The sequence below is a fragment of the Castanea sativa genome, chromosome 10, assembly GCF_040712315.1.
Source record: "Castanea sativa cultivar Marrone di Chiusa Pesio chromosome 10, ASM4071231v1".
NCBI classification, from domain to species: Eukaryota; Viridiplantae; Streptophyta; class Magnoliopsida; order Fagales; family Fagaceae; genus Castanea; species Castanea sativa.
Window position 1 is genome coordinate 37,857,393 of NC_134022.1, and position 25,640 is coordinate 37,883,032.

At 36.7% G+C, this 25,640-nt stretch overlaps 3 protein-coding genes and 1 pseudogene across 3 annotated transcripts; 2 read left to right on the plus strand and 2 right to left on the minus strand.

The window, feature by feature from the left end:
- Positions 1 to 1,568: 1,568 nt before the first annotated feature.
- On the plus strand, positions 1,569 to 2,078 carry LOC142612831 (lachrymatory-factor synthase-like). The gene has a single exon (XM_075784995.1). The coding sequence runs from the start codon at positions 1,569 to 1,571 to the stop codon at positions 2,076 to 2,078; it is 510 nt and encodes a 169-aa protein (XP_075641110.1).
- An 11,871-nt stretch (positions 2,079 to 13,949) lies between these two features.
- LOC142612475 (uncharacterized) lies at positions 13,950 to 14,411 on the minus strand. The gene has a single exon (XM_075784564.1). The coding sequence runs from the start codon at positions 14,409 to 14,411 to the stop codon at positions 13,950 to 13,952; it is 462 nt and encodes a 153-aa protein (XP_075640679.1).
- A 2,643-nt stretch (positions 14,412 to 17,054) lies between these two features.
- LOC142612476 (uncharacterized) lies at positions 17,055 to 18,263 on the minus strand. The gene is made up of 2 exons (XM_075784565.1): positions 17,690 to 18,263; positions 17,055 to 17,560 (listed from the first exon to the last, which is right to left on the minus strand). The coding sequence occupies exons 1-2, from the start codon at positions 18,261 to 18,263 to the stop codon at positions 17,055 to 17,057; spliced, it is 1,080 nt and encodes a 359-aa protein (XP_075640680.1).
- A 2,992-nt stretch (positions 18,264 to 21,255) lies between these two features.
- LOC142612966 (lachrymatory-factor synthase-like) lies at positions 21,256 to 22,136 on the plus strand (annotated as a pseudogene).
- Positions 22,137 to 25,640: the final 3,504 nt, after the last annotated feature.

The window sequence follows — 25,640 nt, forward strand, 5'->3', positions numbered from 1 at the left end:
CATAATGTCCCCTTTTAAATGAGAATTCCCTTCCTCATTTTTAGCCTTTTAATTGTTTTCTACCTAAATAAATCTTAGATTTCAATAGTTATGGTAAATTTAAAATCGACTAATGCTAGAGATACAAACTTTTTTACAACAAATTTTACAAACTGCTGATGTGGTGAGTAGTTATTGGTAAATTAAAAAAGTAATGTTAATGGTGGGCTTAGATAAAAACCAATAAGAAGGCGAACACAACAACCATTTGTAAAAAAGTTGTAAAATAGTCTATGACTATAATATTACTCTTTAAAATCACATTAGGTTTTTAGCAACTTTTTTTTTAATAGAAAATAGTTTTTAGCAACTTTGAATGGAGTCCAACTCTATCCCACTCTTCTTGCTCCATTATATATCCACAAATGAAAATATGCCACATGTCCATCTAATTTATTAAATAGTAAATTTATGTTTTCTATCATTTCAATTACCTAAATATGATGGATTATTTATTTATTTATTTTAGGTAATTAAAATGATAGAAGACATAAATTTAGCATTAATAAATTAGATGGACATGTGGCATGTTTTCATTTGTAGAGTATATAGTGCAGTAGGAAGAGTATGATAGAAAATTTGGACTCCTTTGAATGTTTAGTTTTCACATGGTAAAAATTTGAATATAAATTTGATAGTTGACTTTTTACTTTTGGTAATATGTGGTATAAAAATATGAATTTTCAAATTAAGGATTTGTTTGAAAAAAAAATGTACAATAATGAAATTACACACCAAGCTTTAGGGGTGTAATTTGCAATTTTTTTTTCTTTAGGTTTTTCTTATTTAAATTACCATATTATCACATATTAAACAATAGAAAAGTCAATGGGATGGATCTGTTAATGTAATTTCACATAATTCACAAATCTAGTTGAATTATTAAAACACAACCAAGTCACACGGTTTGCTTAAAACCCGCAGGATACGTAATGACTTTGTAGGAGTCAATGATAAGGTGGGTGAAATTGGTAATTTCCATTTACATCTTTAGGCAAACTATTATGGACAAAGTTTAGCTACAAAATTGGTTGTAACCTTAGGCTATAAATTTACTCAATATCTTTTTATTGGAGGTGAATTTTGACAAATCTACCATTGAATTATATCTTCTTCTTATATCCTCCATGTTTGCAAAATTTCAAGAAAATTAAAGATTAGTAGCTATGCCATCAATAAATTTTTATATTGCAAGTTTTTGTAATTTAAAATTATGCATAAAATATAAGTTTATAGATTATATGGTAAATAATATTCGATTAATACAAAATTTGACATATGTATTAAGAGCGTAAGGAATATGCAATTCAACGTTTAGATTTTCAAAATATATAGTAATATATATTTTATTGAGTCAGTTTGTAGTCTTAAATTACAACCAATTTTGTAGCTAAATTTTGTCCAAGTATTATTCCTTAATAAAACACCCCCACATAAGTCATTACAAACAACCACACATCTCATATACACATTCTCTATATATAATCCACTCTTTTTGTCTCTCTTCTGTCTCTCACACTCACATACATATGGCTGGGGAAACAGTAACACAAACAAAATGGGAAGGCAAAGCCTGTGTTGAACTAGCGATTCCAACAGCACAAGAAGTTTGGCCTCTCATGGAGGACTTTTGCAGCCTACACAAATGGCTCCCTTATGTTGATACATGTTGCCAAGTAGATGGGATCCCTGGGCAGCCAGGCATGGTCCGGTATTGCGCTTCCACAATAACATCTTCATCCAACGGCAACAAGGAAACGATGACCACGTGGGCCAAAGAGAAACTACTGATGATTGATCCCATCAAACGGTGTTTGAGCTATGAGGTTATTGATAATAACATTGGCATGAAGTTTTATGTGGCGAAACTCATAGTGTCGCCCAACGGTGATGGCAAAAATGGGTGCAAGATCGAGTGGTCCTTTGTTTGTGATCCGATTGAAGGTTTGAGATATGAAGATTTTCTCCTTAATACTATTGAGACTGGTCTCCAGTCAATGGCAAAGAAAATGGAAGATGTCATCCTATCTACTAGGTGAAATCTAGCCCTACATGCTTTATATTTGTGTTGCTATTGTTGTTAGATGAATAAATTTGTCATGGTCCTTCGTTTGTGATCCGATTGAAGGTTTGAGATATGAAGATTTTCTCCTTAATACTATTGAGACTGGTCTCCAGTTAATGGCAAAGAAAATGGAAGATGTCATCCTATCTACTAGGTGAAATCTGGCCCTACAGGCTTTATATTTGTGTTGCTATTGTTGTTAGATGAATAAATTTGTCATGCTTTAGCATATATATATATATATATATATATATATATATATATATATATATATATATATATATATATATATATATAATATGATTCTTTCTCAAAAGCCAAAATACTAATTCAGGTATCTTGTGATTGTTGGGTATATTTCAATAATTTATTTTTGTGATAAAGTAAAAGGAACAATACACAGATCTAAGAATAAGCAATAATACAAATAGATGTACAAGACAACAACAATAAACAAATATTGAATATATATATATATAAAGAGAAATATGCAAATAATTAAAAACCCACAGACCAAATGCGTGAAGGATGAACAATTCAGATCAAGTCTTGTGTTTGACGCAATCTCCTTAAAGCAGATTTCGCTCCTCACACAATCACTGTGGTGCTTTGAGACTCATGGACGTCTGCCTCCCAGGATAAAATGATCTATAGCATGAAAACGAAGCACATAAGCTCGTGCTCTGCGAACTACTCAATGTCTCTTCCTCTCTCTTTGACACAAAATGAAATGCACAAAAATATTCTCACTTGGAGAGTTTTCCTGAAAAGTAGTTTTTTGTGAATGAGGGACTATGTAAAAATTATACGTTATTGAACAGGCACTTTGTTTCAGTAATAACTACTGTGCACAGACTAACTGACTCAAAATTAAAATGATAAAATATTATTATTTGGACAAGTAGGCCCAATCCACATATGCCAAAAGCCCAACCCAATGTCCAACCCATGAGCATATAAACTCATATATTATCTATTTCTTTTCCTATGTGGGACTCATGATTTTTACCACTTATAATAACATCTTCAAGTAAACTAAGAAAACATCAATTTTTTATTCCTTCCATGCTATTTTTCCAACAATCCCTCACATGAATAAAAATTGATAAACACAATGCAAATGATGATGCAGACATAGAGAGAGTAGAAGAAAAGTTACTATATCGAGAGAAGTAGCTTGTGGCTTTGAACTTTCCTTTGTGAAAGACTATCGGATATACTAGCTAACCAGTGAACATGACGTCTTGAACTGTTCATCCGTTTGTGTATACCAAGACAATAGAATTCACACAACTCCTTTTCGAACATATTATGTTCTTATAGTTGTGTTCATTTTGGCCTTGAACATATTCTAGTAAATTCATGAAGTGCTTTAGAGAATTTAACCTTGAAACTCTCATGGAAGATGCCCAGTTCACACTCATATAGGTGATTATTATTAAGAGTATCCTGCTATACATCACTATTTCATCATAGGAATGGGCGGGATATGTAATCTCCATAGTGATAAAAACTAGTCTCCACGATTCGGTTGTCCCTTTGAACCTAGATCTTGGGATCTCCAGTCAGTTAGGTTGGATTGCCATCCCAGAGACTTTTAAATAATAGGCTTTAACCCCATTCCCCTCGATGAGCAGTTTACTTGCTCTCTACTCAAACACTAATTACAGATCCGTTTTTATAATTTCGAACAACTTCCAATTGAGAGCAACTGCCTCATGGTAATATGTCTCTGACAAATATGTTAAGACCTACCATAACCATGTGTACTACCAAGACACTTAATTGGTAATTACACCTTTAGAAATAGGTAGCATATTTCTCATGTCATTGTTTTGTATCTTAATCAAACCTCTTTAAATAAGTCATCTTCTTTTTAAGAAGACACCATTACATTTAAAGAATTATAAGAAAGTTATTTGACATTTCCATAATCTATAGTGTCTTACAAATTTTCTTTGAGGCAACAAGTTAGAGAATATTAAATTAGCAAAGGAACTCTTCCTTTTGATATATCTAACACCTTTCATACGTGGGAATGTTTTCCCTCTAATGCCTCACTTTGACATTAAACAAGTTCACATGGCTTAAGCATATTAAATAATCTTACAAGTTTATCCTGTCACTTTATATGTCTAGGCCATGTGAACTCTTTTACCCTTTGTAATATGTCAAGCTACTTTCTCCAAAAAGCAAACAAGAGGAAAGTTGAAAGAATCATATACACAAATAAAGAGAAGCTGAAAAGTAATAAAGTAGTCTAGATATTTACATCAAACACATATATAAGTCAACTAAAGATATATATATATATATATATATATATATATAATATAAGTCATCTCTATATCACACAACTACAATATTACACTTAAATTATTACAAACCAAATCTACACTTGCAATAATTCAGATTTATTCTATATTAATTTTGAAAAGGCCATTGCTCATATACCCCTTTCTCACGTACATGCCATTCTTTGTGAGTACAAACTTGTCAGATTCAATGACCAATTTGAAACCATTCTTACTCAAAAGTGAGCAAGAAACAAGATTCTTACGAATATTTGGCACATGCATCATTCAAAGTAAGTTTCTTGCCTGAAGTCTTCTTCAATATTACCTTTCCTTTTCTTATAACCTTAGAGGTTGAGGAATTCCTCATGAATATTTCTTCTTCATTATCCATAGGATGGTATGAAGAAAACAAATTCTGATCTAAACATACATAGCGAGTAGAACCAATGTCCATCCACCATTCCTTGGTATCTCCTTCTACTAAGTTCACTTCAGAAATCACTGCAGAAAGGTCTATGTCATCCACAGCTTTAGAGAGATTTTCCACTTCAATAATGTTGGCTTGAAAGCCTTTCTTGGTCCCTTGATCTTTACGCTTATGGCAGTCCTTAGCACGATGCCCCATTTTGCCACACACATAGCATTTGCCATTGAACTTTGTAAAGTTGCCTCCACTAGTTCCTTGACTTGAACTTTCACCAGAGTACTTCCTCTTATTCTTATTATGCTCCACAATGTTTGCTTTAGATTCCATGTAGTGATTCCCTACGGCTTTTTCTGAAGAGCGATTGTCTTCTTCAATTCTCAATCTTACGATCAAGTCTTCTAGCCACATCTCCTTACGCTTATGCTTTAGGTGATTTTTGAAATCTTTCCAAGATGAAGGCAATTTCTCAATGATAGTAGCCACTTGAAATGATTCACTTACAGACATACTCTCAGCACGTATTTCATGTAAAATTACCTGAAGCTCTTGCACTTGACTAAGCATAGTTTTGGCATCCATCATGTTGTAATCCAGAAGTTTGCCCACAATGAACTTTTTAGTTCTAGCATCTTCTGTCTTATATTTCTTATCCAAGGAATTCCACAATTCTTTTGATGTCTTGATTGAACCATCCACATTATACAATGTGTTATCCAATCCATTCAAAATATAGTTTTTGCACAGGAAGTCAGCATGTTTCCATGATTCTACAGCAACAACCACTTGCCTATCTGTCTCATTTTCCTTGAGTTTTGGAGCATTCTCATACAAGAATTTTGCCAAATTCAGGGTTGTGAGAAGGAACAACATTTTTTGTTGCCATCTCTTAAACTCAGTACCATTGAATTTCCTTGGCTTTTCTCCATGATTAACAAGAACAGTAATAGGGGCAGCAACAAGCACAATTTCATTTGATATTTCGGTCGAAATAAAACTCCATCAAATTTAATTCTCAAAATCCAACTGAAGCATTTATTTATATTACATAACAACCAAAATATATAAACACGGCACTGCATTCAAGTATCACTTTAAAGTAAAATTCATATACAATATAATAAGCCATCCAGTCTCTGTGCAATGTCAGAATATACAAAGAATCTTGATAGTAAAAGTGTTCTACACAGGTACCAAAGAACTACAATCAAAATTCAAAAAGAACATGAATCTGTACAAAAGACAAATCAACAAATGACAATCACTTAGAAGACTAGAAAATACATAGCCAATGGAGTAACAAAGGTTTAGAGCCATGTGAATAAGAAAGATCATAGCATATATAATATATAATATACCGGATTGCAGAAATAGAGCTGCACAGTACACATACACTAAACTATAGACTCTAAACATTGCCCAGGCAAATAAGACAAACAAGCTTAACATCAAATCGTATATTATACAAAAGATATTTAAATAGTCAAAGAATTCTACATACAGAGTATCTAAGAAACACAATCTTGCAAATATATATTGCCCAGTCAAACAAAGATTAAAGAATACAAATATCCTAATATAATAATATATAAGGAAGAAAGTAAGATCAAGTAAAACAAAGTTTAATAAATGTCAATCATCAAAATTGAATTGATACCTTTTTTGTTTTTACACAGAATTGAAAGATTATCAATATCTCTAAGTTTAGTCGGTGAATTGCAAAGATTCCGTATGCACAAGTATATAAAACTAATTGCAAATTTACCTAGCGGTCCGTAACTATAAGAATTTAAATGGATAATTCTTAAACACAATCACCGTCAAAAATCCTTTTACATAATTCACAAAAAGTAAATTACGAAATCAAGAAATTCAACTTTAAGACTGTTGGGTTTATTTCAGTAATTTATTTTTGTGATAAAGCAAAAGGAACAATACACAGATTTAACAATAAGCAATAACACAAATAGATGTACAAGACAACAGCAATAAACAAATACTTATATATATATATATATATATATAAAGAGAAATCTGCAAATAATTAAAAACTCACAGACCAAATGCGTGAAGAATGAGTAATTCAGATCAAGTCTTGTGTTTGACACAATTTCCTTAAAGAAAATTTTGCCCCTCACACAATTATTGTGATGCTTTGAAACTCGCGGAAGTCTAAGTTCCTAGATAAAATGATCTACAGCACGAAAACAAAGCACGCAAGGTCGTACTCTGTGAACTACTCAATGTCTCTTTCTCTCTCTTTGACACAAAATGAAATGCACAAAAATATTCTCACTTGGAGAGTTTTCCTGATAGTTTTTTATGAATGTGAGACTATGTAAAAATTATACATTACTGAATAGACACTCTATTTCAGTAATAACTGCTGTGCATAGACTAACTGACTCAAAAATTAAAATAATAAAATATTATTATTTAGACAAGTAGGCCCAGTCCACACATATCAAAAGCCCAACCCAATGTCCAACTCATGAGCATATAAACTCATATATTATCTATTTCATTTCCTATGTGGAACTCAGGATTTTTACTACTTATAATAACATCTTCAAGTGAACTTAGAAAACATCAATTTCTTATTCACTCCATGCTATTTTTCCAACAGTGATAGTGACGATGTATGTGCTGGATGTACAAATTCCCTTCTGGTTGTATCAACAACGATAAGAAATAAATTTGCAGTGTTTATGTATTTTGACTAGTTGTATGAAAAAACTTATTATATATACTCTGTTGTGTTCATCCCATAATTTGAATATTGATTATTTACTATATTCATGATGTATTTATAGTGTTTATGTATGAAAACCTTATTTGTGTTCATCTCTTAAGTTGAATATTCATTATTGACTATATTAATGATGCATTGTTATTGAATTAGTTGAGTATTTACTGTATATGTCAGACATATAATGGGTTGACATGAGCTTATAAAAAACCTTCATTGTGATTGAACTAGTCATTTAAAGGGAAAAGTTTGGCTACAGAATTGATTTTAGTTTTAAGTTACAACTTTACTCAATTTTTTTTGGTTGGAGGTGAATTTTAACATATCCACCAGTGGATTGCATCTTTTTCTTATATTCTCCATGCTTGCAAAATTTCTAGAAAATTAAAAACCAATAGCTATGTTATCAATAAAATTTTTAAATTGCAAGTTTTTGTAATTTAAAATTATGCTTAAAATATAAGCTTATTGATCATATAGTAAATAATATCCAATTGACACAAAATTTGACATGTGTATTAAGAGCGTAAACAACATATAATTCAACGATTAGATTTTCAAAATATGTTGTTATCTTTATTTTATTGAGTAAAGTTGTAGCCTTAGACTACAACAAATTTTGTAGCTATACTTTGTGCAAAAACAAATATTCTTTCCTAACTAAACAAAATTTTTTTGTTTTTTCCTAACCAAACAATGACTTAGTGGGTCTCACTTAAAAGTTATAAAACCCTTTATTGCTCATCACAAACTTTCACCTCTCTCATGGAAAGTTAGGGATTGAAAGTTGAAATAATGTGGGTCCCACATTATAATTAAAAAGAAAATTTCAAAACCCAATAGGCCAAATGACCAATGCCATACCTGACAACACCAAACCCAGCCACTAAAATTCAAAACCAAACCTGGTATCAATGAATCACTCAGCCACGACGACTTTCGTAGTCTCAATTAGAGATGATTGTAGATCGGGTATGGGTTGGGCATACCCAAACCCGATCCAATAATTTTACTCATGGATACTCGATTCACTTACCTTATTAGTACACAGATTCATTTATTACTCGGCACTTTTACCCAAGGATAACCAAATCTAACCTGAACTTGAATTTTGAGAATTTTATTTTTATTTTTTATTTAGTGATAGAATTTTAAACTGAAAAAAAAAATCTATATTGCCAATATTTTAACAGTTATATGCTAAATTACAGTGTTGGACTAAATCCTCTATTTCTTTTTCCCTTGAATGAAAGCCATAAGATTTATTGCTTCTGTAAGGACCAAAAAAACATAAACCAGCTTAAGGATTTCACTGCTCGTTCATTCACTAGAGGTCCAAATACAATACATTTGGTAGAGAGGGTTCAACAACAAAAGTCCCTCCTCCGTAGTTTTTGATTCCTATTTATATCATTAGCTCCTATCATCGCAGCCTTACACCTTGCAATCTACTACGCTTTCCCCCGACATCTGTCTGTCGGTAATGGGGCAAAGTTCTAACTTTGCGTTCCGCACTGTTCAGGTCATATCTACATTAATGCGACGGATTGAGTTAGTACTTTCTAATTAATGCGGCCAGAAGGGTTGTTGTCAGGCATTTAATGCAATCTTCTAAGTTATCCTGCCACATTCAGATATTTGCAACATGTCCTTTATGTCACCAGCGCCCATGCCACTTCATCTTTGGGTATCATCGGGTAAATTTCCTTATTCCTTTGTTTCCTCTTCCTTAATACGTGTTGGCCTTCCCTTCCTCGGGTCCTCGGGTTCTTGGGTCCTCGGCACCTTACAAAAGCCCTTTTAACACTTGAGTTATTAACCATAAATTAATAACCAAGTTTTAACTTCACATACACGCTTCTTACCTGTCCCTTTGTTTTCACACGTACAAACGTCTTTTCACTGCCCCATGACCCGCGTCTGGTGCCTTGTATCCCACGATGGAGCATTTATGGAGTCTGGCGTTTCTTTTCCCGCGCACGTTCTACGGTTGGATGGGTAATGTACGGCTCAGATTTTGCTCTTAATTATGAGCGGGAAAGTTACCGCCCTTATTATTTTGTTTACCTCATTATTTCTACTTTCCCACCCCTATAAAAGCAAACCTTCAGGCTGGATGAAGTTCATTTTGGCATTTTGAAGGATTAAAAGAAGAGTGAGCTCCTGAGGACCATCTTTAAGCGATCTTCAGAGGTGTGTTCATTTTCCTTCTGTTTCTTTCTACGTGCTTGCTTTTCTCCTCTTGTCACAGGGATTAATGGGTAGGTACGCTAAGCTAGTTAACACAGATGAGGCGAAGGCCGCCTTTAAAAACCGATATAGGATCCCCGATGACGTAGACATTATGTATTGTGAGGAAGAAGAGATTCCACTCGTATCTCGGCCACCTGAATCCATTTTGATTCCAATGATTGCTTTTATCGAGGGGGGCATGGAAATTCCTATGGGTAGAGTAACTAGGGACTTTATGATAAACTATAGGCTTATCCCCTCACAATGTTCCCCAAATGTCCTTAGAATTTTAGGATGTGCAGACCCCCTTAACCGAATGATGGGGACCAATTTGACTTGGCAGGATGTAAATTGGGTGTACAACTGCCAAAAAGGGGACAGGACTAAATATTATATGAAGTGTAGGATCCCCTCTGTTAGGTTGATCTCTTGCTTACCTGATTCAAGTAAAGGGATGGATGAAGATTACCTTGTCATCTCGGGCAATTGGCATGACGGCTTACACTGCCTTACCCGAGAAGGGGTGCCAGGTAGGGTTCCCGAGGACTGACCTAGTATTAGGAGTGACCAAATTCCTTTTATGTGTTTTGTATTGCTTAACTTATTCATTCTAACGATTTCATTCCTTATTGCAGACGATTACCATACTGCTCCGAACTTGTCTGCTGTGAACCGTGCTGATTTAAACAGGATTCTTCGGTCAGAAATATTTGTTCACAGGGACGGACAACTCCGAGTAGCCCACATCATCCTCGGATATACACCATCCACCAAACGTTTCCAAAGCCCGAAGAACGTAATCAGAGCAAGGGATCTACGATTAGCTTAGATTGACGTTGCGGCCCCTGGATTCCTACTGCCTGCACCTCCGCCTGCAGGAACTCAAGACGCACAGCTTCCTGCCCCACTTGCCGCCCAATTACTTTATCCTTCGGAGCAAGCTGCTAATCTTGTCGCCGAGGAAAGAGCTGCCACACCCGAGCCAAATCAACCCGAGGTGACAGAGAAGGATTTTGAAGTGTTCTACCGCCCAGACGCTCCTTCCAGTTCCAACCCGTCGACCAGCGTAATGGGTTTTCAAGAGAAAGAGCTCGACCTGTTGGCCTTACTGCAAGCGCACGCAGGCGACTCTTCACCGGCGATGCCGGTCCCTTCTCGTCCAATTACCCCGGCTGTGACTCGGGCACCTTCCTCGGAGGTAGTGGACAAAAAACGAAAAAGAGGCCAAAGTAACAAAAATGTAATAGACATCGAAGAAGGGGAGAGTCTCAACCCTTCTGCTAAAGATACCAGGGCTGGAAAAGCCCTTTCCAAAAAATCTGCTCCTACTGGTTCGTCGAAGGACCCCAGTGGTGAGTCTACAAGGAAGGCGTCAGCCTGGCGACCCAACTTCACCCTCAACTCGGGTAATCCTGTTTTGGATGACGCCAACCTGAGGGACCCAAAGAAGGGAAGCTCGAGCCTGGTGGCTGAGTGTTTAGAGAAGGCTCTATGCCTTCCTAAAGACATGGCTGAGTTGCGGTCATTCCACAAGAGGGAAGTCTTCCTGTCCTTGAAACAGGATTTAGCCAAGGTATTTCCTAAGTCTTTGCACATTCCATTTATGAGCTTAACTCTTTGTTATGACTAACTATGTTAATTCGAATGTATCATAGGCGGTCTAGGCTTCTTTTATGGCTGAAGAGTGGGTAGACCATTCGCTGGATCTTGCCCGGAAAGCTGAGCACAATGCCGAGGCGGCAGTGAGGGCACAAAAAGAAGCCGAGTTAAATTGAAAAGAGACCCTCACTCGCTTGTCTGAGGTAGTAAAAGCTCATAAAAACGCCAAGGCTGCCCTGCAAAGCTATGAATCGCAAGTGAATCTTGCTCTTGAGGCCCAAAAGCAGGCTCAAAACAGGCTCGCTCTCACTGTTGTTGAGCTTAAGCAAGTGCAAGGGTTGCTAGCCACCAAGGAGCAGGAGCAGGCCGCAGCTGAACAAGCAGCGTATGATGCTGGGATGAAGAAGGCCTCTGACAGCTTGACCGCCCAACTTAAAGGGGTTACTAGAGCGTTTTGCTTGGAGGTATGGGGTCGTGCTCTGGACGCTGCCGGGGTAGCTGCTGACACTGAACTCCGAAATCCAGACAGTGTTTACTACCCTCCGGCCTTGCGCCTAGCTCCTACTCCCCCCATGCCACCAAGTGAACCAGCTGCGCCCATTCCTGCTCCTGACCCATTTGATGCGCCAACAACGAAAACCCTTCTCCTACAGCCCAGCCCGTGGAAGAAGTAGTTGAGGGTGATTTGGCTGAAGAGCCAGTAAAAAAGAAGAAAAAAGATAAAGAATCAGAGAAGAGAAAAGACAAGCAGCCTGTTGCTTAGTCATTTTATTGTTGTTGTCTTCTTCTTTTTTTTTTTTTTTTTTTTTTACGGGTGTAAGGGGCTATATGACTGCTCCATTTTTGTAATGAATATTTTACAAGGGACTAATATTGGCCTTTCTCTTTGTTTTTGTTATGCAATTCTTATTACTATGTGTTGCCATTCAACTGTCACTTTGTACGCATCCAGATAGAGGCTTAAACGAATTAAAAAAAATCATAATATCACTTACAAGTTGTTCATTATTATACTTGTGATTTTACGAAACACAAAAGGATTAACTTGGGAACCATAACTTAACTGCTTAATGTTTCATGATGTGTGAGAGACGAGGCATGAAACAAGATTAACTCAACACACTTAAGGTTTGTTTATACTCATACTTAACTGTTTGAGATACATTAGCCTTTACCTTGTTAGATTTATGATTCTTGAGTTATGGTCCGAGGAGCCAGATAAGAACCAAATGGAACCAGATTAGAACCAAATCAGTTTAACACTTGTGTTTTTACAAGTGGCTAACTTCTCTTAGACTTGTGGCCCGAGGAGCCGAACAAGAGCTAAGGTCAGTTTAACACTTGTGTTTTTGCAAGTGGTCAATTTCTCTTAGACTTGTGGCCCAAGGAGCCGAACAAGAGCTAAGGTCAGTTTAACACTTGTGCTTTTGCAAGTGGTTAATTTCTCTTAGACTTGTGGCCCGAAGAGCCGAACAAGAGCTAAGGTTAGTTTAACACTTATGTTTCTGCAAGTGGTTAATTTCTCTTAGACTTGTGGCCCGAGGAACCGAACAAGAGCTAAGGTCAGTTTAACACTTATGTTTTAGTAAATGCAAGATTGATACGAATAAAAACAAAGTGACAACATCCTTAGTACAAAAGGAAATTCTTTTCTTAATAATAATAACGTCGTAAGTTATTTACATTCCAAGGACGAGGCATCACCCTCCCATCTAGATCTTCTAAACGATAAGCCCCTACACTTGCTAATGAGGTGATTTTATATGGACCCTCCCAATTAGGTCCCAACTTTCCCCAAGTAGGATTTCTTGCTGCCCCCACTACTTTTCTCAGCACCAAATCACCTGGTACTAGGGGCCTGGACCTAACTCCCTTATCGTATGTCTGCTTGAGTTTCTGCTGATAGCTACCCATCTTCACACTGGCTACTTCTCTTCTTTCCTCAATAGTATTCAAACAATCAAGCATCCTATCACGATTACTTATATCGTCGTACTGATCGGATTTCAGGGTGGGAAAGCCCGATTCTAATGGTATTATAGCTTCCATACCACACGTCATTGAAAAGGGTGTCTCGCTTGTCGATCTTCGGGGTGTAGTGCGATAGACCCATAATACATGAGGCAACTCTTCTGCCTAGCGTCCTTTAGCATCATCCAATCGTTTCTTCAACCCTGCCAAGATGACTTTATTTGTTGCTTCGGCCTGACCATTTCCTTGAGGATAGGACGGTGTTGAATATCCATTTCTTATTCCCATTCCTGCACAGTACCGTCGGAAAGTCTTGCTATCAAACTGAAGCCCATTATCAGAAATCAAGGTGTGAGGGACTCCAAAGCGAGTTATGATATTTTTCCAGATGAATTTCCTTGCATCCACATCCCTAATGTTGGCTAACGGTTCGGCTTCCACCCACTTCGTAAAGTAATCCGTGCCGACAATGAGCCATCTCTTATTACCAACTGCCCGAGGAAAAGGTCCAACAATATCTAAACCCCACTTAGTGAAGGGCCATAGGCTGGGCAACGGATTTAAAGCACCTCTTCATTGATGAATGTTTGGCGCAAATCTTTGACACTGATCACATTTCTTGGCATACTCTTGAGAGGTTTTCTGCATGCTCGGCCACCAATACCCTTGTGTCATGGCTCTGTGAGCTAATGATCTTCCTCCAGTGTGGCTCCCACACACCCCTTCATGCAATTCTTCCAACAAAGGTTCCACGGCTTCAGGATGTACGCAGAGCAGATACGGCCCTGCATAGGAACGCTTATAGAGCTTCTGCTCCTCTGACAGCCAATAACGGGGAGCACTTCTTCGTACCTTCTCGGCCATTGTCCCATCTGCAGGTAGTACACCGTGCTGCAAGAAAGCTATGATTGGGTCCATCCAGCTTGGGACAATGCTGTGAACCCGTACCGCCGAGACGCTTGTCAAGCTAGAGGTCAGTAAATCCTCCACCATGACCATACGTGGTAATTTCGAGCCCAGTGAAGTGGCTAACATTGCTAATGAGTCAGCATGAGCATTCTGTCCCCTTGGGACTTGTTGTACTTGATAACTTTCAAACAAACTCAACACCCCTTTGACTCATTTGAGATAGCTCTTCATTCGCTCATCTTTTGCCTCAAATTCTCCATAAACTTGCCCTACCACTAGTCTGGAATCACAATACAACATCACTATCCTTCCTCCCAAGTGTTTAACCATTTGGGCGCCCACCAAGAGAGCTTCATATTCAGCCTCATTATTAGTGGCTGAGAATCCCAGCCTCAATGATTTTTCAATGACTAACTTTTCGGGAGAAATTAACACGACCCAACCCCGGCTCCCTTTCGATTTGATGCCCCATCCGTGTAGACTTCCCAAGGAGTGACGTTTTCCATCCCAATGGCCATTACTGTCACCATGGTATCTTCGTGGTTAATTTGACCTTCCGTGAACTCAGCCACGAAATCGGCAAGGATTTGCCCTTTGATAGCTGTCCGAGGCATATATTTGATGTCATAAGCCCCCAGCTTGGTTCCCCACTTTGCTACACGACCCGTGTAGTCCGACTTCCTCATGATAGCTTGCAAGGGCAACTGAGTGAGTACTACTACGGTATGAGCTTGAAAGTAATGGGGCAATTTCCTCATTGCATGCACCACGGCTAGAAGCGCTTTTTCCAAAAGTAGGTATCGCTGTTCTACTTCCTGTAAGGACTTGCTGACATAATATATTGGTTTCTGGACCCCCTATCATTCCGTATCAAGACAACACTTACGGCGTGGTCGGTGACGGCTAGATAAGCATATAACACTTCTTCCTTTTTTGGTCTTGATAATATCGGTGGTTTAGCTAGGTATTGCTTTAAGTCCTCAAAAGCCAAGTTACATTCATTAGTCCACCGAAAATCTTTCCACTTATGCAAAAGGCGATAAAATGGGCGGCACCTATCTGCGGACCGAGATATGAACCTATTCAAGGCTGCAATCATACCGGCTAGCTTCTGCACTTCTTTCGGATTTCGAGGAGAATGCAAGCCTAAGATAGCCTTGATTTGATCGGGATTAACTTCAATTCCTCGATGAGTTATCATGTACCCTAGAAACTTTCCCGAGCCTACTCCAAAAGAACACTTTGATGCATTCAAGCGTAACTTGTGCTTTCTTAACACTGAGAAGGTCTCATGCAAATCCTTCAAATGGTCTTCCGTTTTTTTACTTTTAATTACCATATCATCGATATAGGCTTCCATATTACGCCCCAACTGCGAATCGAACATTCTGGTCACCATCCGTTGGTAAGTGGATCCTGCGTTCTTAAGACCAAAAGGCATCACTTGGTAATGGTAGTTGCCATTAGGGGCGCGAAAAGCCGTCTTCTCTTGATCGTTTAATGACAAAGGGATCTGATGATACCCTTGGAATGCATCCAAGAAGCTCATTCGGGGATGCCCCACAGTTGCATCCACCAGTTGATCAATTCTGGGTATAGGGAAGGGATCCTTGGGACATGCCTTATTAAGATCTATAAAATCAATACAGACTCTCCATTTCCCATTCTTCTTTTTTACCACAATAGTGTTGGTTAGCCACTCAGGATAGAAGATCTCCTTGATCGCACCAGCTTGCTTTAGCTTACTAACCTCCTTTTTAACTGCCTCTGCATGCTCTTGAGATGCTCGTCGAGGAGGCTGTTTCCGCGGCGTAGCATGAGGTTAATATTCAAATGGTGGCAAATAACTTCTGGATTAATTCCCAGTACGTCATAAGTCGTCCATGCAAAAACATTAATATTATCCTGTAAGAATTGAACCAGCTCCTCCCTTTCTAGTATCGGCAACTTTGATCCGACTTGAAAATATCTCTCTGTATCTTCTCCTATGAATACCTTGTTTATCTGCTCGGCAGAGCCTCCATCCTCATCTTCACCGACTTCCCGAGTAGTCTCCTTTAATTGCTATGATGTCTCAAGAACTTCCCCTGCCAATGACCCTTGACCTGTTCGAATAGTGGCAGACGTCAGACATTGCCTGGCTACCATTTGACTGCCATGTAGTACTCCCACGCTTCCTCGTATAGGGTATTTCACCATTACGTGTAAAGTAGATGAAACTGCCTCCATTGCATGTAGCCAAGGCCTAGCCAAAATGGCCATATACGGGGAGTAGGCCATAACAACTATGAAGTTCACTTGTACTTCGGAACCCTCCACCTGCACAGGTAACTTAATCATTCCTCGTGGGATTACTTGCTTTCCATCAAAACCGACCAACGGATGGTCATATTTTTCCAAATCTTCTTCTCTCAACTTTAAACCATTAAATAGGTCAAGATACATGATCTCGGCACCACTTCCATCATCCACCAAGACTCATTTCACATCATATCCCCCGATACGAACCGTAACCACCAAAACGTCATCGTGGGGTTGAAATGTGCCCTCTTTATCCTTATCAGAAAATCCCAATATTGGCGTCACCGAGAACTTCATTCTTTTATCTGCTTGGTTATTTTCTTCTATGACCTCATTCCCACATCTGTTTTGAACGGTCATGACCCGAGAAGGTTTCCCGAATTCTCCTCTCGGCTGAGCCAAGATGACGTTAATAGTGCCTAGAGATGGTTGAGGGGCATGACCCCAACCCCAATATTTCCGAGTGCCTTATTGTTCCCCTTTCCCATCCGGCTTTGCCAATAAATGATTGATCTTCCCGGCCTTAATCAATTGATTCAGATGATCGCGCAATGTCCGGCACTCCTCTGTGGTGTGTCCCTTATCCTGATGATAATGGCAGTGGAGGTTCTGATTTCTCATAGATGCATCTCCACTCATTTTGTTAGGTGGCCTAAAATGTGGTTCATGCCGAATTTTTTCCAGTATGTGATGCACGGGCTCCTTGAATAATGAATTAATTAGAGGCGTTTCGGCAGTCATCAGGCGGCTTGAAAAGTCTCGTTTAGGCCGACTACCTTGAAACCCCCCTCCCCGAGGATCTTTCCTCTCCGGATACACTTTCATTTTTCCTTTGCTTTGCAACTGGTCTTCTTCTACCCGTTTATACTTGTCTATCCGGTCCATGAGTTGACGCATATCTATCGTAGCCTTCATCGTCAAGGACTTCCTTAACCCATGCTCCGTGGGAAGGCCCACTTTGAAAGTTGTCACGGCTACATTCTCCACATCTCCATCAATTTCATTATACATTTCCCAATATCGGTCAGAATAGGTTTTGAGTGTTTCGCCTTCCCTCATAGTCATAGACAGTAAAGCATCCAAGGGTTTTGGAATCCTCGTACAAGTTATGAACCTTGCTCCAAATGCCATAGTCAACTCTTCAAAAGACTTCAGAGAACCTTCGGCCAGAGCATCAAACCACCTCATGGCCACAGGCCCCAAACTAGAGGGAAAAACTCTGCACATCAACGCCTCATTGTTCGAGTAAACGGCCATCTTTTGACTAAAATGACTGACGTGTTCCATAGGGTCAGTCCTCCCGTTGTACATAGTAAAAATGGGTTGAGAAAACCTACGAGGCAGCTTTGCTCTATTAATCCCGATCACAAAAGGGGATTTGGCGATTTGCCTTAGGGCTTTACCCATTGCATCGCTTCCATCATCATGATATATCCCATCAGTAGCTGGCATCCTCATATCCTTCTCCTTCTTTGCCCTAACACCCGAAGATACGCTGACACGGGTTACACTTCGAGTAGGCTCAAACACTGGGGGCTGATTTCCTCCAAGGTTTGCTTCCGAACTGTCACTGGAAGAACAAGCCTGACTCTTACGTCTCCGTTTTCTACTATCCACACGCTTGCGTAAGTAAGCTATCTCAGATTGCATTTGTTGCAACACCTCATCGCGAGACATATGCCCCTCAGTTGGTGACCGCTATTCAGCCCCCCGGCCGCTGTCATGTGCTTCCGCCACTGCTGAGGTATGTCCCTTCCCTTTTCCTTGCTGGAAACTTACAGTTACATCCCTGCTTCATGAACTCACTGATTCCTCCCCTTCTAGATATGTCTTAGCCATATATTTCTAAATGGAATGTATCACGTTGTTGTTCCCACAGACGGCGCCAATTGTAAGGACCAAAAACATATAAACCAGCTTAAGGATTTCACTGCTCGTTCATTCACTAGAGGTCCAAATACAATACATTTGGTAGAGAGGGTTCAACAACAAAAGTCCCTCCTCCGTAGTTTTTGGTTCCTATTTATATCATTAGCTCCTATCATCACAGCCTTACACCTTGCAATCTACTACGCTTTTCCCCGACATCTGTCTGTCGGTAATGGAGCAAAGTTCTAACTTTGCATTCCGCACTGTTCAGGTCATATCTACATTAATGCGACGGATTGAGTTGGTATTTTCTAATTAATGCGGCCAGAAGAGTTGTTGCCAGGCATTTAATGCAATCTTCTAAGTTATCCTGCCACATTCAGATATTTGCAACATGTCCTTTATGTCACCAGCGCCCATGCCACTTCATCTTCGGGTATCATCGGGTAAATTTCCTTATTCCTTTGTTTCCTCTTGCTTAATACGTGTCGGCCTTCCCTTCCTCGGGTCCTCGGGTTCTTGGGTCCTCAACACCTCACAGCTTCCATATGCACAACAATTTGCTTTGTCATTCCCAAGCAATATTTACCAAGCGAGAAATTATTAGATCTATCAGGAGGATTACATGTCGTCCACTCTGACTTCCCAACTAATAAAATGTTGTTATTTATGTAAATATTATATCACTTGGCAATCTTTTATTTTTTTATTTCTTATGTTGATTAGGAAGTTCTTTCACAGATTTACATAAATGACATCATCTCATTAGTTGGAAGGACCATGTTAGCAGTCCTCTCGGTGGACCTAATAATTTCTCCCATTAAACCTCTTATGTAGAGAAATTCATTCCAAGATGTTTTAACCTATTTAAATAGTAGAAGGTTTATAAGAAAGAGAGGTAGAGAAAATGCCTCTCCTTTAGTAAGAACACCACAACTATACAAGAGAAGCCTCCATTTTAATATAATAGAAAGCTTGACAGAGCAAGGGACATTCACCTTTGCTCACCTGTGGTTTTTTATCCCTTCTAAAGGGTTTTCCATGTACATCCCATTGTCATCTTTACTTTCATTGCACTACTTTCTTTTCCTCTCGACGTTATGATGTTAAAACTTCCATTTTTATCATTTTTGAGCTTTTTCATCAAAATGTACTGTTAGATATCTCATACTTTTCATATGAGTTTACAAATCTAACTTGCACGTACAGGTATTTTGGAACCAAAAAAAAAAAAATGGTCAAAACAAGGGAAGCTTCTTAAATAGTAGTATAGAAAAAGTTGTATTAGTACTTAATTACTAATGTGAGAGAGAAATGTGGAGGCGGGAAAAAAACAGTGTAATGATTAAAAAAATGGTACGTTTATGGAAAAAAAGAAGTAGTTTTATTTATTTATTTTTTTCAAAAAGACAAAGTTATATTAGTACTTGACAACTAACGTGAGAGAGTAATGTGAAGATGAGAGAAAAAACTGATTTTTTATTTTATTTTATAATTTAGCTAAAATTAGGAGTTTTTAAATTACGAATTTTACATGTCTAACCCTATAATTTAAGCATTAGAAATGAATGAATTTGAGGGTATTTTTGGTACTAAATTGAGGATTCCAAATGAGGGAAACCTCTTAAATATTGGTATAGATGTGTTAGTAGGTAATTATTTTTATATACATATTTCTCATTTATTAGGTTTTGATATGAATAATGTGGTATCATTTGACACAAAATACTTTTTCGTACAAGTGGAGATATGTGGAAAAAATGTGTAAAATGTTAAGTAAAGTTACTATTTTATAATATTTTTACAAATTATTAATATGACAAATTATTATGGGTTAACATTATTTTTTTACTTACCAATAATCATTCACTACGAGTACGCCAGTCACTTGTAAAAAAGTTTGTGACTTTAGCATTTTCCTACTAAACTAAAATGTAACTCACTCTATGTGCTGCTACAGTACAATTCTACCTTTACTAATATTATATTTAACATTTTTTTAATTTTTAAAAAGAACTTATATTTAACTTAAACCATGATAATTTCATATAAATTTTTGTTAGTACTTATTTTAATATTCTATCATACAATTTTGATTCTAATTAACATGTATATACCTACAATTTGGTCAATAAAAAATATTTATCAATTTTTTTGGTACTAAAACGAAACTTATTAGTTGCCCACATGTTGCTTCTAGCATGTTATATATTCCATAAAATGCCACATATTATCCCAAGATCAACCTTAAGTTGGTTTAGATGATAGGTATTTATAAAAAAAAAAAGAAAGGATTAGATTAGGGGTAATTGGTTTTTTTTTTATTTAATATAGTTCATTTAATATTGGAATTTTTTTTTTCCAATGAATAATCAACATGTCACAAAAATTAAAAATCTTAAATTATAACCGTGCGAGTGTGGCAATATGTTTTACCAAATATTATCGACATTTCCATGGCACTTAATCTCTCTTCCATCCAGTTAATATATCCTGTCCAATCTCTGCTCCATCCAGTTAATCATATCAGATTATGTGAAAGCTTTGAACCAGAAAAAAAAAAAAAAATGTCCCAACAATTGGATGGATGTGCTGCTTCACACGCAAAGCTGGTGAGGTCAATACAAATTCCCTCCAGCATTTCTTCAGTGAGTGGCAATTAGCACAAAATACTGGACCCATTTTTTTAGCCCAAGCAAAATAATGGATCTCAAAGCTAGCTAATGACTGTTTAGGAGTCAATGGTAAGGTGGTTGAATTTGGTAATTTCCCATTCGTATATAAACAACAACCACACATCTCATATCCACATTCTCTCTATAATCCAACTCTTTTTGTCTCTCTTCTGTCTCTCACACTCACATACCTATCCTATGGCTGGGGAAACAGTAACACAAACAAAGTGGGAAGGCAAAGCCTGTGTTGTACTAGCAATTCCAACAGCACAAGAAGTTTGGCCTCTGGTGGAGGACTTCTGCAACCCACACAAATGGCTTCCTACTATTGATACATGTTACCAAGTGGATGGGATCCTTGGTCAGCCTGGAATGGTCCGGTACGTCGCCACCACAACAACGACTTCGTCCAACGGCAACGAGGAAACGATGATCAAGTGGGCCAAAGAGAAACTACTGATGATTGATTCCATCAAACGGTGTTTGAGCTATTAGGTTACTGATAATAACATCGGTATGAAGTCATACGTGGGGAAATCCACAGTGTCGCCAATCAATGATGATGGCAAAAATGGGTGCAAGATCGAGTGGTCCTTCGTCTGTGATCCAATTGAAGGTTTGAGATTTGAAGATTTTATCTCTTATATTGAGACTGCTCTCCAGTCAATGGCAAAGAAAATGGAAGATGCCCTCTTATCTACTAGGTGAAATCTGGCCCTACATGCTTTATATTTGTGTTGCTACAATTGTTAGATGAAAAATTTTGTCATGCTACAGCATATATATATATATATATATATATATGATCCTTTCTCAAAAGCCAAAATACTGATTCAAGTATCTTGTGAGAGTGACGATGTATGTGCTGGATGTAAAAAATCCCTTCTGGTTGTATCAACAACGATAAGAAAAAATTTGCAGTGTTTATGTATTTTGACGTGTTGTATGAAAAAACTTATTGTACTGTGCTGTGTTCATCCATAAGTTGAATATTGATTATTGACTATATTCATGATGTGTTTGTAGTGTTTATGTATGAAAACCTTATTTATGTTTATCTCTTAAATTGAATATTCGTCATTGACTATATTCATGATGCATTGTTATTGAATTAGTTGAGTATCTATTGTATATGTCAGACATATAATGGGTTGACATGAGCTTATAAAAAACCTTAATTGTTACTAAATTAGTAATTTAAATGTATTATACAAATGAGACTTGAAAATGTTATTTTACAATTTAGGTTTTGAAGAGGACGTCATTGAATCAAAAGAGATTATAATTGGTCCAAATTGATACTAGATTAGGTGGTGTTTATTGTATGGATATGTATTATATATATAGAGCGGAGCCAAAGGAGCAAGAGGAGGCAACTGGCCTCCCCGAGCTACCAGAAAATTATTCCATGATAGTACTCTACTATATTAGAAAGTCTTTATTGGCGCCCCCCACGAAAGAAAACCTCCCATAAAAAACAAATATTCTTTCCTAACTAAACTAAACCTTTTTCGTTTTTTCCTAACCAAACAATGAGTTGGTAGGTCTCACTTAAAAGTTATAAAACCCTTCATTGTTTGTCACAAACTTAAATCCCTCTCACGGCAAATTAGGGATTGAAAGTTCAAACAATGTAGGTCCCACATTATAATAAAAACAAAATTTTAAAACCCAATTAGGCCAATACCAAACCGACAACACCAAACCCAGCCACTAAAATTCAAAACCAAACCTAGTATCAATGACTCACCTAGCCACGATGACCTTCGTAGTCTCAATTAAAGATGACCATAGATTGGGTATGGGTCGAGCATACCCAAACCCGATCCAATAATTTTACTCATGGATGCCTAATTCACTTACCTAATTGGTACCCATATTCGTTTGTTACCCAACTCTTTTACCCATGGATAACCAAATCCAACCCCAACCTGAATTTTGAGTTTTTATTTTTATTTTTTATTTTTTAGTTTTTTTATTTTAGTGATAAAATTATAAACTGACAAAAAAGGGAAAAAAAAAAAATCTATATTGCCAATATTTTAATAGTTATATGCTAAATTATAGTGTTGGACTAAAGCCTCTATTTCTTTCTCTCTTGAACGACAATTTACTTTGTCATTTCCAAGCAATATTCACTAAATGAGAAATTATTAAGTTCATCTAGAGGACTGCACATGGTCTTCCTCGACTTCCTAACCGATAAAATGTTGTTATTTATGCAAATGTGACATCACTTGATAATCTTTTATTTTTTATTTTATCGATTAGGAAGTTCACTCACATATTTGCATAGATGACATCATCTCATTAGTGGGGAGGACCATGTTAGCGGTCTTTTTGGTGGACCTATTAATTTCTCCTTTGTGGGGTATTTTGTAACTAATTCTATGATATTTGCACGATTAAATATTAGAATTTTTTTAATTAGCAAATTTTCCTTATAAATAATTTCCTTAATATTGTACAATGTAATTCATGTAATTTATATAATAAAAGCTATATAAGGAAAACTGGAAAATAATTTTCTAGAAATATTTGAATTTATTTGAAAACTTTCTACCTTACCCTAGAGAGTAGTGAGGAGAAGTGGTAATGATATCCTTTTTGTATTGCTAAAACTTAGGGAGAAGAATAAACCTTCATAAATAAATAAATGAACCTTCCACTTTTACATTGCTTTTGTTTGGTTGTATCGAGTAATTTTTAGGTACTTCTGGAGCACGGAGAATGGTGCTCTCTCCTCTCACATTCATAGTGGGGTCCGCTTATTAAATTCATAGTAGGATCCACTATGAATGTGAGAGGAGGGAGTACCATTTCACTATACTCCGAGACTACCTAAGAATTTTTCGGTTGTATCATAGGGATAAATTTATAACAACTCATTAGCAACGCTTATATAGGGCAAATATTGTCTAAAAACAACAATTTCATTGTACTTAAAAGCCATTAAAGTTTCCTTATTTGTTTAAAACATTTATTAACCATTTATTTTATGTTGACATTAGTCATTAGTTTGATATTTTTCAAGTTTAAATCAAATCTTATTTATTACTTGATATCCAATTACTATTAGTCTATTACTTAAAGTTGACCCACACATAGGGTCCCCTTTTAAATAAGAATTCCCTTCCTCTTTTTTAGCCTTTTAATTGTTTCCTACCTAAATAAATCTTAGTTTTCAATAGATATGGTAAATTTAAAATCGACTAATGCTAGAGATACAAACTTTTTTTCAAAAATTTTTACAAACTGCTGATGTGATGAGTGGTTATTGGTAAATTAAAAAAATGATGTTAATGGTGAGCCTAGGTGAAAATTAATAAGAAGGTGAACATAACAACCATTTATAAAAATGTTGTAAAATAGTCTATGACTATAGTATTACTCTTTAAAGTCACATTAGGTTATTAGCAATTTTTTTTTTTTTAAGGAAATAGTTTTTAGCAACTTTGAATGGAGTCCAAATTTTCTGCCCCACTCTTCTTGCTCCACTATATATTCTACAAATGAAAGCATACCACATGTCCATCAAATTTTTTTAAATGCTAAATTTATGCCTTCTATTATTTCAATTACCTAAATATGAGAGGTTATTTATTTATTTATTTTAGGAAATTGAAATAATAAAAGACATAAATTTAGCATTTAATAAATTAGATTGACATGTGGCATGTTTTTATTTGTGGAGTATATAGTAGAGTAAGAAGAGTAGGATAGAAGATTTGGACTCCTTTAAATGTTTAGTTTTCACACGGTAACAACTTTGAATATAAATTTGATAGTTGACTTTTTACTTTTGGTAATATATGGTATATAAATATCAATTTCTAAATTAAGGATTTGTTTGAAAACAAAATGTATAATAAGGAAATTACACCTCCAAACTTTATGGGTATAATTTGCAATTTATCCTTTTTTTTTCTTTAGGTTTTTTTTATTTAAATTACCATATTATCACATATTAAACAATAAAGAAGTCAATGGGATGGACCTGTTAATGTAATTTCACATAATTCACAAAACCAGTTAAATTATTAAAATACAACCAAGTCACACGGTTTGCTTAAATCCCGTAGGATACGTAATGACTTTGTAGGAGTGAATGATAAGGTGGGTGAAATCGGTAATTTCTGATTACGAATTTTACATCTTTAGGCAAACTATTATTCCTTAATAAAACAGCCCCACATAAGTCATTACAAACAACCACACGTCTCATTTACACATTCTCTATATATAATCCACTCTTTATTCTCTCGTGTCTCTCACACTCACATACGTATGGCTGGGGAAACAGTAACACAAACAAAATGGGAAGGCAAAGCCTGTGTTGAACAAGCGATTCCAACAACACAAGAAGTTTGGCCTTTCATGAGTGCACTAGATTGGGTTCTCACTATCAATGATTCAATAAAAATGGTTTTAGTCTTATTCCAAAGAATGTTAGACTTATCGAGTCTCAAGACAAACTTTTAACAAAAGGATCCACCAAACTTTCACAATG